General features: G+C 40.7%; 1 protein-coding gene across 5 annotated transcripts in view; it reads left to right on the forward strand.

Moving 5' to 3' along the window:
- LOC103467146 (excitatory amino acid transporter 3-like) overlaps positions 1-17,894 on the forward strand; it is a 23,249-nt gene extending 5,355 nt beyond the window's left edge. For 3 of the 5 annotated variants that reach the window (XM_008413248.2, XM_008413251.2, XM_008413250.2), the window contains 11 exons: positions 3,309-3,401; positions 3,727-3,838; positions 5,503-5,545; positions 5,634-5,696; positions 7,005-7,192; positions 9,318-9,425; positions 11,997-12,119; positions 12,250-12,444; positions 13,654-13,788; positions 15,801-15,902; positions 17,508-17,894. In XM_008413248.2, coding sequence (XP_008411470.1) covers positions 3,309-3,401; positions 3,727-3,838; positions 5,503-5,545; positions 5,634-5,696; positions 7,005-7,192; positions 9,318-9,425; positions 11,997-12,119; positions 12,250-12,444; positions 13,654-13,788; positions 15,801-15,902; positions 17,508-17,610 — 1,265 coding nt within the window. In that variant the 3' untranslated portion in view covers positions 17,611-17,894. Of the gene's footprint in view, positions 1-555; positions 641-3,308; positions 3,402-3,726; positions 3,839-5,502; positions 5,546-5,633; positions 5,697-7,004; positions 7,193-9,317; positions 9,426-11,996; positions 12,120-12,249; positions 12,445-13,653; positions 13,789-15,800; positions 15,903-17,507 lie in introns of those variants that run through there. The other 2 variants (XM_008413252.1, XM_008413249.1) reach the window with 2 other exon arrangements.
- Positions 17,895-18,433: the final 539 nt, after the last annotated feature.

Genomic DNA, 18,433 nt, shown 5'->3' on the forward strand with positions numbered 1-18,433 from the left:
ATATATATATATATATATGACTTTTTATCATCACTATTATTGTTGTTGTTATTATTAGTTTCCCGCAAAAACGTGAAGAAAGTGACAACTTTGCCGAAATGTATTGCTTGTGCTTTCACGGTGTCTGTAGTTTCCTACGCGCGTGCTTTCTCGGTGCTCACTATGCGCGTATTGTGCCGCGTGGGCAGGGCGGGATGCAGGGGGGGAACCGTATCTGATGGGGAAACGCCGATTGACATAACACCGGCCAAGGACAAACAGCAGCGGCTATCGAAAATAAATGTCATAAATGGAATCTGGAAGCATACAAAAGATTATCATTTCACTTACCACTGACCTCAAATGTAGTGCCTCTGACAGGAAGGGGAAAGCAGGCAGCTTGTAAAGGCAGCCTGGATATACAACAGAAGTTGAGCTAATGCTAAGCTAACAAACATTGAGTGTAGGAAGCTTCTTACCATGAGGAGGATCGATAGCGATCAGAGCGTATAATATGCGGCTGTTATACAGAAAATGGAAAAAAATCACAAGTAATAAGATTGACAGAAAGAGATATGAAGCCTGCCTTACCTAGCGTGCAGCGCCAGTAAACGCCGAGGTCTGAAACGGAAAGAAAACAACGTGATGGCAACAAGGTGAGGTAGGGCCCTTTATATACAGCCAGCCAGCGCCACAACCAATTAGATTCAGGCACGTGTGTGGTGCGTTCAGAACCTACGGGGCATACTACCACAAGAAGATAAAGATTGGTTCAGACATTTAGACCAGTGGTCCCCAACCTTTTTATTACTGCGGACCGGTCAAGACTTGTAAATTTTGCTCCGGCCCGGAGAGGGGTGAACCGTCAGATAAGGCTTCTGCATGTTGATGTTCCCGCTAAAGCCTGAATATGCCCGATTTGGGTTGTCTTGACCTTTTTTATCGCAGCCTGTGGGGTTTTCCCTGACTGGAAACGAGAACAACCTGCTGAATGTGACAGGTAGCCAATCAGAATGCGCGGTGACGTAAGAACAGAGGGGAAACCCAAACAGCTGACATATCGCGCAACTGAGAGTCTGGTGGATATCGGAGATGATATGTGGAAATGTTTACTATTATATGTAAAGGTCATTATTATATATGTTGATTATGTTAATTCAGTTAAAAATGTTAACTATGAAAAAACATAGTCACCTCCAAATCATAGTGCAGCAAATAGAGCAGCTGCTCCCGTCGTCTTTAATCCACCGTCTTTTCTTTTTGTTACGTCTTTTATCTCTTAAAATGACTCCACAAACTATCACTATTGCTTCTACAATGTCATCAGTGTTGGATTATTCTAAATTCCCTTATGCTATGTTGGGGGTTTTACTGGATTATCTTCTGGAATCAGGATGTTCTTGTGTGGTGTGTTGCTCCTGCCTTGGATACACGAACCGATCTAACCTGTGGGACTTTTATCAGCTCTGTGGTCACAGAGATTTGGAGAATCAGCCAACAATTCTTAAATCTTGCCGTCTAAACCTGACTTAAGACTCACCAGCTCTACTCATCTCCTCTCAACCACTGCCCAAACGCTCTCTGACTCTGGTCGCTATGGTAACGTTTACATATCCCTTCAAAATAAGATACAGATGCGCCACAAAACGAACATTTTACTTTCATGAAACTTTTAACTCAATAATGACCACCGGGAGCCCTCAGTTTGTTTCTCTGCAACGAGATGGTCCCATCTGGGAGTGATGAGAGACAATAACACCCGAAGTGTTGCTTATATCCACAGCCTGCTTGGTCTCTACGTGGTGAAGCAGTTTGAAGCTTCATTGCAGCCGGTCGCTGCATGTTACGCAGAGCAGGCTTGTAATGTGGGACTCACCTGGTCCGGGATAAATCCATCCTCCTTTCTCTTCTCTGGGCCTTTTCCCCTTTGCAAAGAAACTTTCCAAAGACATCTGATCCGTTTCTTACTCATTTTGCTGCTTGTGGGCTCAGTTTTGGCACGCAAGTAACCAAGAGAATCTGGTTAAAGGATTTTCAAAATAAAAGATCCTCCAGACTCAAATAATACATAAAACGGAAATATTTAATTATTTATTGCGCGGCCCGGTACCAATGGACCTTACCACAGGGGCCGCGTTTTATTGGCTAATGCCCATTTTACGTCACAGTGCAGCTACCACGTGCGTGACCGTCTCACAAACACAAGCTACAGTAGTAAACACAGGCTAATGTAGTACATTGTGGACTAGCAGACCGGCAGAAAGTTTTTGCGTCAGGACTTCTCCACTGTCAGTGGGGTATCTGTACAGGCGATGTCAGGTATCCTGATCGTATTTGTGGAACTAAAATTCATAGATTTCCAAAATCTGAAACGGAATGCCTTGCTTGGACCAAAGCTTGTGCACGACCGCATTTGCAGCTCAACTATCGTAGGATCAATAAGGACAAAGGATTGTATGCTGGTGTAAGTATTACTGCTTTGCTTTCTTTGTGTTTAGTGAATGAAAAAAACACATCCATTATGAAAACCTTTTAGCCAAGTACAGCATAATGGCAGTACCCATACAACTTCTACACCTTGAAGCCTGTCTGTTACACAGTCTTACGTTAGCTGAACAGAGCAATATGCAATGTGTACCGTATCTGACATACATTAAAGATTTTATTTTACCTGAAAAGGCTTTTTAATAAACTGTAATCATGTTAGCCACACTAGCACCGAATACAGTGTATAAGACCTAGGCACACTCAAACATTTGCCAACAGAAATCACTGGTTTCAAAAGTAACCCTCAAAACCATGAATGCCCGACTTACCCAGCCTTGCAAGAACAATAGGCATCAGTGATCCTGTCCACAGCTATATTTATGCTGAGGGGTGTGAGGATCTGCTGTTTTCCTCATCGACCGGTAGCATTTAGCTGCACAATGTTGGAGGCATCGTGTGGCTCAAACAACTTGATGTCGTCCAAAAAAGATGGCATGAACTTGTTGGTTCCCTTGTCCATTGTTGTGGCTGATATTTTTTGAAAATCCAGCAGAAATGTTACACTAATCGACTCAGAAATGCTTTGCAGAGTCAGTTGAAATGAAAGACGCCATGTTTACACATAGAAACTAAGCTCTGCGAGGCTTTGTTTGTGAGACATGCAGCCACGTGGGACTTTTGAGGGGCGTTTCTGGGCGGAGCTTGGTAAGGTCCATTGGTCCACGGACTGGGGTTTGGGGACCACTGATTTATACTATTGCTAGGATACATATTAACTGGCATGTTGTCTTAGTCATTGCTCAGGCACCACATGAACTTCTGGTTCTGCTTTCTTTTCTCAGGCGTAACTGATTTAAACAACCAGATGTCCAAGAAAACGGCATTCCTCGCTACAACCTACGTCTGTGCCAGTACCTTCATTGCCGTAGCTATTGGTAACTTTATCATAGGTTGCAAATTTTAATGTAGACTTATCAAGACCACCATATAGTGTATTGTGTTGTTGTTTTGACATGCTGCCTGGGGCTTGTTGGAAAAAAAATCATGAAACTGTTCATTTAAAAGTGCATCTCAGGACAATCAAGATTGCTGTACTGTTAAAAGCTAACATAAAACAACAGCAACAGAATGCAATAAAGACTAAATAAATCCACATCATCATAAGCTAAGTAGAATAGGTTCATATAAAAAGATGGGTTTTTAGACCAAATTTCATTAGTGAGAGTGAGGTGATATGTTTGTAGATTATTTGTGTTGTAGGACTGACTCTGGTGCTAAAGGCTAAGCCTGGTGAGGGGCAAGACATTTCATCCACTGACAAAGTGGATCCCCCACCCCTGTCCATTCATTTGGTCCTTCAGGACCTTTTAAGGTGAGAGAAGAAGTGGTCAGGCAAAATTCCTGCTTTTCTGCATAGTAATGTTATAGTTTCCTGCATAGAAAATATACAATAGCTGTTTTTATTATCTCTAACAAATACAACAAATAACAAAAGTATTCATACACCTTGAACTTTTCCATATTTTGTGACATTACAATCACAAACATAAATGTGTTTCATTGGAATTTTGGTGCTCTTACACCATATTCCCTGTACCATATTCCCTGCACCTGCTTCTCTTCAGCAAGAACAGGGAATATGATCAGAGTTGACAAGAAGATTGATGGAGCCAAATACAGGGAAATCTGTTTGAGTCTACAAAAGATATGAGACTGGGGTAGAGGTCCAGCAGGACAACTGCTGTAAACATAAAGGAGGGCTACAAAACAAAGTCCAGATGTAAACCCATTAAAAAAAATCTGTGCCAAAATCAGAAAACTGCACTTCACAAATGCCCTCAATCTAATCTGACTCAGTTTGAGCTGTTTTGCAAAGAAAAATGGGCAAAAATTTCAGTCACTACATGTGCAAAGCCTGCGACAGACTGGCAACCTGTCCAGGGTGACCCCGCCTCTCGCCCAAAACGTTCGCTGGAGATAGGCACCAGCACCCCTGGTGACCCCACTAGGGACAAGGATGTACAGAAGATGGATGGATGGATGGATGGAYGGATGGATGGATGGATGGATGGATGGATGATTTTCTTTCTGCTTCACAAATTGGTCTTGGTCTTTCACAATAAATTCCAATGAAATATACTTGTAATGTGACAAAATATGGAAAAGTTCAAGGGATATGAATGCTTTTTCTTCCCACTGTTTGAGTTAAAACTATGTAGGTTTAAAATGACGTCCTCATGTTTTGTGTATTACAGTTTTTCTCAGTTGGTTTGGAGCTTTTGTCAGAACAGAATTAAATTCACAAAATCTTGTTCAATCTTCACATTGTTGTGCTTCTTGAACACATAAAAAAGAAGTTTATCCTTTCTTTCAACAAGTTACAAATACTTTTTTACATTTATACAGGTGATTATATCTGATTCTCTGATTCTTCTTACATTTTCAATTACTTACGTCATGTTCATAAAAATGTATTATGTCTCTCTTTTGAATCATTTCACCCTACACAATATTTAAGCATAAGTTTGTTTTTCCGATTGTCTTATGTTCCCATTTCTACTTTGTCTTTTTTTTTTTCTTTGTGCTCTGCAGTTTTGTCTGGTTCTTTCTATACAAAAATGACATGGTCTGTCAACAAATTACACTAAAAGGATAAATGTGAATTTTGCAGTCTCTTGCCATTAACCTCTCGCAATTACAATTTACAATAATTATCAAAACTTTAGCTGTAGTTTACAACAGAACATCCCTTCACACTGTTATATTGATAACATGACCAATTAATTTGACTGTCACAATGAAATGAGAACTTTTAATTCTGAGGCATTGGCACTTTCGTTGACTCAGATGTTCAATTTTGAGAAAGAAACTGGCTTTTGCAGATAATCCAAGGTGTTTCGCTGTTTGTAGAAATTACTTTGAGAAACGCACTTTTTTGCAAATGTCAAGAATGATTTGAGAAATGCACCAAAGCAACTAAAAAAAGACTAACATTTACAAGATCAGTTTTTTGTGACTCTCCTTTGACTCACATAGGAACATGATTCCGGAGAACTTTCTTCAAGCTTTCTATGAGCAAGTACGTTTTTATTCAGAACCACAGTTCACTGTGTAAATTCCCATGTTGGGTTTGGAAAATTTCTACAGTTTATTTATTCTCCTTTCAGTACAAGACAAAACAGGATATTATTAAAATTAAAAGACGAGACTCTGACCGCGGCATTAGTCAGGTGAGTATTTATTTTATTGAATTTTTTTATCTTTGTTCTTTCGATTACACCTTCCAAAAGTCTTCACAGTCCTGGAGCTTTTTCACATGTTGTCAATTTACAACCACAAACTTTAATGTATTTTGTTTAGATTTAAAGTAATCAACAAACACAAGAGTACTTGGTTGTAAACAGGAAGAAAAAAAAGGGGAGGCTTTAAAAACCTTCCAAATTAAAACCTGAAATGAGAGGTGGTGTTTGTGTTCAGCCCACCAGAGGGGCAGTTGTGCCTTTCTGGTGTTGGCATTGGCTGGGGGGTACATCACAGGGGAACACAGAGTCAGCATGGTTCTATGAGGTTGTATGAGGGCTGGTTCTCGAATCCAGCCCTCGAGGACTGATGTCCTGCAGGTTTTAGATGTGTCTCCATTTCAGCACATCTGAATCGGGTCATTAACATGACTCTAGAGCAGTGTTTCCCATCCTTACGGCACACTGGTTTGCATGGCTTAGATGTTTCCCTGCCTCAACACACCCTATTCAGATGATTGAAATTCAGCAAAAGCCTGTTAATCAACCATCAATTGAAATCATGTTTCCTGAAGCAGATAAATACCTAAAACAAGCAGGGCAGTGTCCCTTGAGGACCAGGATTGAAAAACACTGCTCTGTTAACCCATCAGTTAATCCATCAGTGCACACACACATCCATCCATTATCTTACACTGGTGGGGTTTCGAGGGAAGATGGTGCCCATCTCCAACGATCAACTGGAGGAAACCCTGGACAGGTCGTCAGTCAATCGCAGTGTGAACAAACAATAGACATCCAACTAAATATGTTAAGGTGAAATGGAGGAAGAAAGTCATGTTTCACATTAGTAGTGGCACTGAATGTGGAATATGCATCATTCATCTACATCTTCGGGAGGGAACTAATATGCTGAATAGTCAGAGAATTATGCTTTTGATAAGCAGCTCTTTATTAGGTTTCTTTCTTTTATTTTACGGAAAAAACACTAAAAGACTTAAGCGATAAAAAAATTGTTTAAATACACAAAAACATTTTTTAGGGTTTTAAATATAAAACCTAAAATCTGTAAGACCTACTGAATTTGTTTCTTCCCATCTCACAATCTGGACTGATTCTTTTGCTAAATAAATTTTTACAAAATAAATCAAAATAAAATACATTGAAGTTTATGATTTTAATGTGACTTATTGTGGAATAGTGATATTTATTGTCCAATGATGATGTACTTCTACAATATTGCTCTAAGAGTGTTGGAGCCAGCATATTTATGTTTGTTTTTGTTTGTTTTTTGCACAGAATGACACTGACCCTGACATTGAACTGAAAGGCCAGTACATTCCTGGAGCCAACATGATAGGACTGGTCATCTGGTCTTTTATCATCGGCATCTTGTTAAACACGGCGGGACGCAAGGCCAGAGTCACTGTGGAGGCCATTCATATCCTCAACAATGCAATAAAAATCATATTTAGCTGGATCCTGTGGTAAGATCAAATAGCACATAACTTCACTCTTTTAATAAATTAGATGGATTTTTAATATAAATATTCCCTGTCATGATCTGTGCTTCTGTGAGGGGTGGAGGGGGGATACTGTCATGATCTGTGTACTTATTGTAAGGGTTTTCTGTGTTCAGTTTCTGTCCTGTGAGTGTCTGTTGTCTCTGCGTCTTCTCCGTTGTTTGCTTCCCAAGTGTGTCTCGTTCCCTTGATTACCCCCATGTGTATTTAAACCCACCTGTTGTCTTTGTATCTTGTCGGGTCCTCGTCTAACGTTGCTTGTTAGTCAGTCAGTTTTCCTCAGTTGAACTGTGAAGTCCTGAGGTTGCTTGTTTCTGTGTACAGTCTTTATGTCAGTTGCTACCGGTATTAGCTATGTGCTTATTTGCTGCCGTGCTGCCTGATCCTGGACTGTGATCTTCTCATCATTAAATTCATCATCATCATCATCCTCATCTGGGTCTCTGCGTTCGATCTCACCACCTCTCATTCACCACTACATGACAGAAGGGCCCGACCTTACAGGTGAGGAACGCGACCCAGCAGACCGTCGCTACCTGATCGGGGAGATCAGGAAGTAACAGGCAGAGTTGGCCAAGCCCTACTCAGCGGCCGGTCGGCTTAACGCAGCCACTCGGATGGCGATCCACCTGGAGAAATGGGCTACGTATCTCCCTCGGGGGCAGTTGGTGGACATACTCCAGGATGTAGAGCGGGAGTTTCAGACGGCAAGGGAGGTGCTGTCTGCAAGTTCCCAACATCCCAAGCTGGACTCTCGTTCCACCACCTCTGCTCCGGTTCTACCTGTCAGCTCCAGTCCCTCCGGTTCCCGTCCTCTCTCCAGCTCCCACCTCTTACCTCCTGCCCACCGTTCCCTCAACCCCCCAACGGCGGCAGGCTCGGACGGCGGGGACGTCCGAGCCTGCTGCCGTTGCGGCATCCCCGGCTCTTGTGCCCGCTGCTGCGTTGGAGCAGCCTCCAGAGCTTCCCGTGCCCGCTGCTGGCGTTGGACTAGCCCCCCGAGCTTCCCGTGCCCGCTGCTTGCGTTGGACTAGCCCCCCGAGCTTCCCGTGCCCGCTGCTTGCGTTGGACTAGCCCCCCGAGCTTCCCGTGCCCGCTGCTTGCATTGGACTAGCCCCCCGAGCTTCCCGTGCCCGTTGCCGTGGAGCAGCCGTCCAAGCTGTTCTGTCCAATCTCCCCTCCAGAGCCTCGAGCCGGCCGGCCCCTCTGCCGGCCTTCCAGAGCCCTCATCTGGCGCCACGGGCCCAAGCGGTGGCGGTGACCGCCGGGACCGCCTCCTCGTCTCTGCTTCCTGCTGCGGTGGCGGCGACCGCCGGACCCGCCTCCCGGACTTTGCTTCCTGCACAGGCGACGCCCGCCGGACCTCTTTTGAGGGGTCTGCCTCCTGGTTCTCTGCCCACTCTGATGGGTAGTTTTTTGTTCTGGAGTCTGGCCCTCCTTCCGTCACCCCTCCGCCCACCCTGATGGGTTGTTTTTTGTTTTTTTTTTGGACCGTTTTGTGTTTGGGCATCTGGTAGCTGCCCTTGAGGGGGGATACTGTCATGATCTGTGTACTTATTGTAAGGGTTTTCTGTGTTCAGTTTCTGTCCTGTGAGTGTCTGTCTCTGCGTCTTCCCTGTTTGCTTCCCAGTTGTCTCGTTCCCTTGATTACCCCCGTGTGTATTTAAACCCACCTGTTGTCTTTGTATCTTGTCGGGTCCTCGTCTAACGTTGCTTGTCAGTCAGTTTTTCTCAGTTGAACTGTGAAGTCCTGAGGTTGCTTGTTTCTGTGTACAGTCTTTGTCAGTTGCTGCCGGTATTAGCTATGTGCTTATTTGCTGCCTGGTCCTGGACTGTCATCTTCTCATCATTAAATTCATCATCCTCATCTGGGTCTCTGCGTTCGATCTCACCACCTCTCATTCCCCACTACATGACACCCTCTTTTATTTCTGGTCAAACACAAGAGGAAGTCACCTGTTCTGTACCATTACAAAGTCATTTCAATTCTTGTATTTACAGCAAGAATAACTGAACACTCAACAAAATTAGGCGTTTCAAATTTTTGCTTTACTATTTTATTTAACGTTCTGACTGCTTTTTGTTTCAGGTACTTGCCAATAGGGGTGATGTTCCTGATTGCACATCAGGTGCTGGAGATTCGGGACTGGACCGCTATCATTAAACTTACTAAGCTTTCAGGGCTGATTCTTTTGGGGTATGTACTCTGTTTCAGATGTATTAATAAATTGAAACCATGGCTCCTGAGGTAGCAGCACTGAACTCTACATAAGGAGAGAAACTGCTTTTAATGTATTACAGAACAGTATCACTGATTTTACTGGGATTTCCTCCTTTATGTTCAGAGATCAGTTCTCATGAATACAAATATTGTCAGCCTCTTTACTCTGATACCTCCAAACATCCGGTCCTGTTCAAGGACTGGATGAACTGAATGAGACCAAAGGTTGGTTGGAGAACATAAATGAACAAACAGCATCATGAAGACCAAGAAACTCGGCAGACACATCAGGAACAAAGTTCTAGAGAAGTTTGGGGTAGGGTTAGTTTCTAGAACAATATCCCAAGCTTTCAGATAAGGAAAAGGCTTAGTCTGAGCTCCTATCAATCCTGGAAAAAAAATAAATCTGTTGGCAGCAAAATACTTTTGACTGTGGCGAAGTCCATCTTCCTTCAGCACAATAACTCTAAACCTTCAACTAAAGAGAGCATGGAATGGTTTAGATCAGTTGTCTCAAGCTCCACACCTCAAGAGTTGGTGTCCTGAAACTTTTAGATGTTTCTCTGCTTCAGCACACCCTGGCTCCACTACAGGCTTATTAGCAGATATCTGTAGATCTTGTTCTGTCCCAATACACGTACTTCCACCCTTGTTTCACCCTTGAGTCCTTCAAAGGCATTTTCATGTTGAAAGGTTTGAGTGCATCTCACGTTCTCTACATCCAGCCTTTGCCCCGCCCGTTTTCGGTTCTATTTTTGTCCTTATATGGTTACGCACAATTCATTTGAGTTAAAGGGAATTGTGGCAATGTTTTATTTTTTTTGTCTTTATAGAAGATTCAAGTATTCAAGAACATTAGTAGCAAAAAAGTTTGATATAAACAGGGCAGAGAAAATAAGAAATAAAGAATAGTTACAGTAACATTGATGAAAGTAAAGCAAAATGTTACAAATGTAAGACAAATTTCAAATCTTAAATTGAGCTATTAACATCTTGGTAGAAAGATTGGGCATTTGTGGTTTTGCAACATTTAAACACTCTCTTCATTAAAATGATTTCACTTTAAAAATAGACGGGGTTTTTTTTTAAGTAGTATTTGTGGATAAACATTTAGCCAGGAGATTAAATTGTTAATATTGCATTTTAACTCTTCAATCCAAAAACTACATTTTATTATATTAAAAATTAAAAGATGTACAATATCCACTTTTGAAAATCTTTCTAAAAACATTAATGAATTTGCAATTGAATAAATGTGTATTTTCTAAAAATTTCAGTCACAAAACGCACAGGAATTAATATTTATTTTTGGAGAAAGTCAATACAAGGAAAATTTCGTACAGAATTATGAAATTAATATCTTACATTTTTTGTGGGAGTGGAATGGTTCTTATGTTCTTTAGAGATCATAATTTTTAAACAAATGTTTTCTTCTCAGGAAAGAGGGGAAGAAAATTGATGTCAGAGTTCCTGATGAATTTCAGTTTTGGCCTATAAAGTCACAACATTGATAGTTTCTTTTAAGAAGGAGGTTTTAGTTCCAGTAGTCTTTCCTTTTCACAATGTAGCATCAGGTTGTTTTTTTCTATTTTTTATATATGGCGTATGTTTGTCTTTAACTTGATCTTTTGAGTTACAGCTGAATATGTAATCATGTCTCTAGTCAACTTTCAGACTGTTAAATTGAGTTTTAACACATTTTAATGTGTATTTTTTTGCCATCTCAGAAATGTCAGAATGTTCACACAGAAAACTGTCGTAGAAAAAAAAACAGGGAAAAATAAAATCAGTTTTCAAAAGTAAAGTACTGAACTACTTTTAGTTTCACTCTATTGAACATGTGTGATTACATCAATTTTTTCTCTGTATTCAACAAGTCATAGCAAAACACATTATAGCAGTCAAATACATCCAACGATGATTCTGGAAAGCAAAAATACCTAAACTGGATGTTGACGTTTCCACTCGGGGACATACTGTCTCAATTCTCAAATTTTTGCCTGCTTGTAATCTGCACACTCGTACCCTTGTGTGCACTTTGAGTCCACACTTCACAGAGTGGTGTCGGGGCCCAGTTGAGTATTGGAACCAGGCCCTTGACTGCATGCTAGTGATGCCGTTCAGCCATTTAATTCAAGTATGTAGGACAAGGGAAGTGTACCAGTGTACTACATCCAGTGTACCAGACTTCTAAAAGTCTGGTACACTGGCTCTTGAGGATCAGAGATCACCAGTTTATCCATGTGTTAGAAAGGTCTAGTCAAATCCAGACCTATAATCATTTGATAATTTGTGGCAAGAAGCTTTGTGTTCACACTCTACATCCAGTCTGACTTCATGCTGTTTTGTGGAGAGGAATGTGACAAATGTTGTTTCTATGAAAGAGGAAACATTTTCATAGATGAATGGTTACTGTGAAACCTTGCATCATTTTACACACTAAGGTGTCTGGTATTACCATGACAAAATGTATAAAAGTATCAAAGTTACAGGCCAATGAATACTTTGTCTTAATAACACTGAGCATGACTTTCTTGGCTCTTTCAGGCTTGTAATCCATGGCCTTTTAGTTCTTCCTGGGATTTATTTCATAATCCTCAGACGGAACCCTTTTGTCATCTTCAAGAAGGGCTCAAGGGCATTGGTCACAGCACTTATTATTGCGTCCAGGTTAGTTGTTCTGCTTGTTTGTTGTCAGAGTGCAACACTTTTCTAGTTTCCACATATGAACGGTGGTTCATATGTGGAAACTAGAAAAGTGTTCACAAATCACCAATAAAGGATGTGCTTTCTGCCAAAGCTCTGCCACTCTTCCTGTCACCTTTCAATGCTGTGAAGAGAAGATGAAGGTCAATGAGAAAATCTGCCGCCTCATTCTGCCCATCTTCACCACCATCAACATGAATGGGACCGGACTCTACGAAGTGATCGCTGCCATCTTTATTGCCCAGATTAATGACATAGAGCTGGATATCGGCCAGTTAATCTCCATTGGGTAAGCTGCTTTGTAGATGTGCCTGGAATTAAGAAAAAATGAATAGTGGAATTGTTCAATTGTTTTTCTTATAGCAACCAAAGAACTATGTTACCTTTTTAATTGTTATAAAAATGCAATCAATATCAAATACAAATTAAAAGAAATTCAGCTTCAATATTTAATGCCTTGAAATTGGCCCTTTGTTTAAAAGTTATACACTTTGAAACTCTGCCTTCAGAAAGTCATCACAACTCCTCTATTAACCTTTTAACCAAGTTTCTGCCTGTGTTGCACTCAGAAGTAGCTCATATACTGAGCTCAGTAAATGCACAGTTCCACGTGTTTACTAATTGCTGCTGGCTAGTCTGAATGAGCTGAGTGTGAGAGTTAGGTGAACATCAGTTCTTTTATGACCAGTTTGTGCTAGTTTATGCTAGTTTGTGCAGATTTGAAGTTGTGAAAATAAGAGTTGATGATGGTTAGCACATGTATTGCTCTAGTCTTACTTTTCGTATTTCAACAGTACACTTTGTCTAATAATCCCCTCTGGTGATCAGAAACTAAAATACAGGTCAGCAAGTGTGTTTTGGGAGGTGTTCCCAAAACACACTTAGACCTAGTTCTAAGTGAATTTCATCAACGTTAAAATTTAATTATTCATGTTCATATGTTAGCACTTAACAATTTCAAATGAAATTCACAGATCCAGCATGAACTGATGTCCATTGACCTTTGATGACCTCTAGAAACATTTTTTCTTAATATCTTTAGAATGATAGCAGCACAAACGAAAATGTTTGCTGCACAAACGTTTGACACCAATTTTGTCTGATGTGAAGAAGGTGTGGGGGGGTGGGCAACTTCACTCAGGTGCGGGAGAGGGGTGCTCTGTGAGGTGGAAACTCAGAACCTTGTAAACTGCAGCTCCAAGGTTCCAAGCTGCCACTTTCAGAGCTTTGACCGAAAGTCCCAATCAGTCCACAGAGGCACAGCCGAGTGGTTGTTATGGGAGATTAAAGAATTTCTAAAAAAATAAAATAAAATACATGAAAGAATTCAACACTCCAGGTATGTTTTTGATGAGGTAATAACATTATAACATGATGTAAGCTCAAAAAAATAAAAAAAGTAAATTTTGCATAATACTAAACCCTTAAAGAGAAAAGGCTTGATACAGCTGTGTGTTGGTCACATGTAATGCTCATGAAGGTTGTGCTTGGTTTCCAGTTTGACTGTTTCCATTGCCAGCTTTGGAACTGCAGGGATCCCAGCAACGGGAGCTGTGTCCACTATCCTGGTTCTGTCAGCGGTGGGACTGCCTGCACAGGATGCCTACATTCTACTGGTGGTGGAATGGCTTCTGTAAGTTCAACTTGATGCTCACAGCCTGATATTTGTGTTTCAAAATTACTTTGAAGTGTCACTGAAATGATAAAACCACTCACATGATTTAAACACATTTTTATAATAAATTGTTCTTGTGATGTAATCAGCATACATCAAACCCTATACAACTAGGCTGAGTACACAGTTGTGAGCAATTTTTACCAAAGATTTGAGCCATTTATCTGAAGCCCGGGGGAAGGGGGGCGTTCAGATGACGGCAGGGGGCGCTGGCGGAAATTTTCACTAAAAGGGGGAGCTGGGATTACTTTGTGGGGCATTTGCTCGAAGGTAAACTTTACACCTTAAATGTACAAYAATACCAGTTTAGACTTTGAGCAGGTTGCTAAAACGGTATTGTGTAACATTAAAACATGCTTGGCTGTAACCGTATCGATGGTAGTTTATCATCAGAATACCGGAGCTATAAGGTTTACGTCAGTCTGCTTTTTTCCATCGATACGCGCTTCCCGACTGCTGCACACCTTATGGGGTAAAAAAAATAAAAACTAAATAAAGACGATGCGCACATTGCACAAAACTCAGAAGCAGGAGAACCGTGGCATAGAACTGAGCAACAAACTATTAATCTATAAATCAATAGACAGGTCTAAATATATAATCCATGTTTCTGTCTCATATTTGTATGGCATTAAAAGGATCTGGAACTTTTGTTTTTCCAMTGAAATCTCTGGTTTACACAGTAAATGCCATGTGGGTGAAATTTTATGGATGATACTCTGATGTCCCATTCTCCTGAAGACAGCACAGAGCTGCACCACCAGAAACTCACAGAAAAGAGAGGAACAGTTATGATTGATATAGTTGGAGTTATATACAGGGGTGAAAGTAGTTTTAAATTCTTTATATAATAAAATTCTTTTATAATAAAATTATATATATAGATAGATAGATAGATAAGCTGGTAGCTCTTGAATTGCTACAAAATAAAGCTGTATTTTCCTCAACCCAATGTTGACACCTTGAGTTGTCAAGATGAATTTAGGCCATGAGACCTTAATTCTGAACACCATGGCATGGAGTGCATCCCAATTTTCCATGTCTGGCATATAACCATTTATTTTAGCTTTTAAACTGGTTCTATTGATCCTGTGTCCATATAGAGGRATAATCAGTAGCCCAGCATCATGACCTGTTTGTTCTGAAGATCCTGCAGCTTCCACTTCTCTTCCTAACATGGCGCCTCCTCACCCTGACTCTCATACTGATAGGAGGAACCACAGAGCTCTGTTAGGTTAAAGCTCATCTTCTGAAGTTGGGATATTTTTCCTCCAACAGGTTCCAGWGGAATCACCTCAAACCAGATRYTGGACTGGATTTTATTTCAATGTCATTTGTGAATGTTAGAGCCTCGTTTTCAACAGTGGAGCTATAAAGGTTGAAAAAGGTTATCATTAAGTCTCATCAACATCAATATTTCCACTAATTAAGAGGCAAAAAAAAAATTGTTTTTTGATGAATGTAACCATTCATCTATGAAAATGTTTCCTCTTTCATAGAAACAACATTTGTCACATTCCTCTCCACAAAACAGCATGAAGTCAGACTGGATGTAGAGTGTGAACACAAAGCTTCTTGCCACAAATTATCAAATGATTATAGGTCTGGATTTGACTAGACCTTTCTAACACATGGATAAATTGGTGATCTCTGATCCTCAAGAGCCAGTGTACCAGACTTTTAGAAGTCTGGTACACTGGTACACTTCCCTTGTCCTACACACTTGAATTAAATGGCTGAACGGCATCACTAGCATGCAGTCAAGGGCCTGGTTCCACCTACTTGTGGGCAGAGCCTGTGTAGCAATGATTGATAAAACTACCCTTGGAGGYTGATTTTGTTATCAGGGATGGTCTGAGATGGAGAAGAGCTGGTGCAGCTGGTTGTTGTAGCGTGACAGACAGAGAACCTTCAAGAAAAACATAGTTGAGTCTGACAGTATGCTYCTTCTCTTCCTCTGTGCTCTTCAGAGACCATTTCTCCACCATGGTGAATGTACTGGGAGACATCTTTGGTGTGGCTGTCATCAATCATCTGTGCCACAATGACCTGATGGCCTACGAAAGTGACAGGTAAATTAAATCATTAAAATGACGTGTTCGTTTGCAGACACAATATTGCCAGAAGTATTCACTTCCCGATCCAAATCACTGACTTTAGATTTTCCAGTGACTTTCACGGTTACAGTTGTGTGAAATCTAGCCCTGAGGCTGAGGAAAAAAGAGTGCTCTCAGAAGAAATAGTGGTACCGACATAGTCAGTGGCGGAACAAGTCGGCGTCGGGCCTGGGGGTGGGGTAATGACCGGGCCCTTTATACCCAAAATAAGAAAGTTTATGAAAACATCATTTTATAAAGTGCTAATAAAAGATACTCATATTTGTCGTAAAAATACTCCAATCTACCTAGTTTGCAATCCGTTCCTAAGTATCTGACTGATGACGACGTTGTGGATGGTTGGTGACATGTTTTACCCAGAATACACTTGGAGACAATATCGGCGATCAGTTTGTAAATTTGTATGTCATAAAGTTAAATGTAAGAATGAAAATAAAGCCAGTCATGTCGCACAACATTTTATTCAATATTTTACACCCACTATGTCACCAAAATCAGTCGGTCTTGTAAAGTTTTTAGCAACCATGAGTCAACAATGACTGGGGCAGCCTGCTATGTAATCTACTGAGGGACCCCATTTTATAATCTACATATACCATACTCAACGGGAGAGGGGCCACCTTCTCCAGCTCTCACCAGACTTGGATCTTTTAAGTCATAATCTGCCTCCCATCCATCCCCCCCGCCCCCCCATTCCCCCATAGCTCCGCCTCTTGACATAGGATGCTACCTGTGTACTACCTCTAGCCACTACATTTCCCCTACTGGACTCTGCTCCACTGTTCACATGTTGTCTCCAAATCCAGCCTCAAAATCATCATAAAAGGTGCAATAAAGGCTTTCCTCCCTCATCTCTGAAAGACAAACCAATTCTTCTAAGTGCTCCTGCTGGCCTTTTGCCTCTACTGAGTTGAAAGCATCTTCACATATTGCGCTTTCCCAAAAAAGTATTTTTTGTTTGCTTTTTGCCGTCTCATCACCATTCTCTCTAAAGAGATCTGGTTGACAAGGCTGCCAGCTATCTCCAAGTTGTTTTAGCTGCTGAACAAACTACTTGTAATCTTAGGAAGGGATGTAATACTTCTACTAAAGTTTGACAGCCTTATTTATGTTTAGGATAATGTGGTATTGAAATGTACCTGACTTAAATATGCTGTAAAACTGTCTAAAATTAATGAAKCACCCTTTTGAGCAGGTGGTAACAGGGCTTGATTGCTTGTTTGTCTATGTATAWAATTGAAAATAAAATACATAATGGAAGAAAAAAAACAACAACACAGTCTATTTCAGCTTCTGTCTTTAAGTAGAAGATAGAAGACAATAAAAGGTAGACAAGACAGGCTAGACAACAGTTTCCAGCACCACAGGTTGTTGCTGAACTGACTAGCAGTTACTATTCTGACTGTAGCAGGAGGTGATCTATTCCACCTCCGAATGTGAAAGTATCCTTATATTTCTTTAATCTTAAATTCTTTCTTTGTATTTTAAAGACTTTTTTCACTGTCACAGCTTATCCAGATTATTACTGATGTTACTTATGCTTTCTATTTTTCTTGCTAGTGTTAGAGACATTGGAGAGGTCGAAAAGAACTTAAGCTGTTTGGAGCCTAATAAGAAGCTCATCCCCCGTCCTTCCCATCCAGCCTCAAGATCMATTTCATAATAGCGAGGGGATCGTCTCCGCACCTCATTGACACCAACAAGCTGAAACCTGAGGACAGGGATGGCAGCACCCTGGGGTGTCTGAGCTGWTCATTTCCCTGCTYGCTTATAGTTATTGCTAGTTGGACAGTGTCATATCAGTTTATTCATCTGTATTTATTTTCCATTTTATTTCAGTTTTTGCGACCTTTAAATGATCTATTTATATATTCCTAATGTATTGAGTTTTTAATAATTATAAGTATTGTTATGCGTTTGTAGATAATTAAACTTTATTATTCTGCATTTTATTGTTGTTTATGSATATGGATGTTTGCTTTGTATCGTTGAACATGCTGCTCAGCAATGAAGTTAAGTCAGCCGAGATGAAATCAACTGGCGCAGTTAAAAATCCAGCAACAAAGAAACCACAAAGAAAAACAGAAAATCTGCAGTACGACATTCACTGAATGTGTTGCTGAATGAGGAATTAACTGCAAGACGCTTTTGATCAACACTCAAGCTGCAAAAGGAAAATCAAAAGTTATGATAAGCAATGAAATTAGCTGCAGGGTGTGGCCTGTGGTGTTCACAGTGCACCCTGCTGTGCGTTAACTGTCTAATTATAGATTAAAAACTCTGTTTGGTTGTAATTAAAAAGTTTTAAAGGAACATTGAATTGTAGGTTGCAGTTAATAAAAGTAGCTGCAGGTTAAAACAGGGCGTGTTCATAAGTATTCAGATCCCTTCCTCAGTGTTGAGTGGAAGCAACCTTTTGAGCCAGTTAGAGCCATGAGTCTTCTTGGGAAGATGATGATGCAACAAGTTTTTCACTCCTATTTGGG

Source organism: Poecilia reticulata, linkage group LG7, assembly GCF_000633615.1.
Source record: "Poecilia reticulata strain Guanapo linkage group LG7, Guppy_female_1.0+MT, whole genome shotgun sequence".
In the NCBI taxonomy this organism is placed as follows: domain Eukaryota; kingdom Metazoa; phylum Chordata; class Actinopteri; order Cyprinodontiformes; family Poeciliidae; genus Poecilia; species Poecilia reticulata.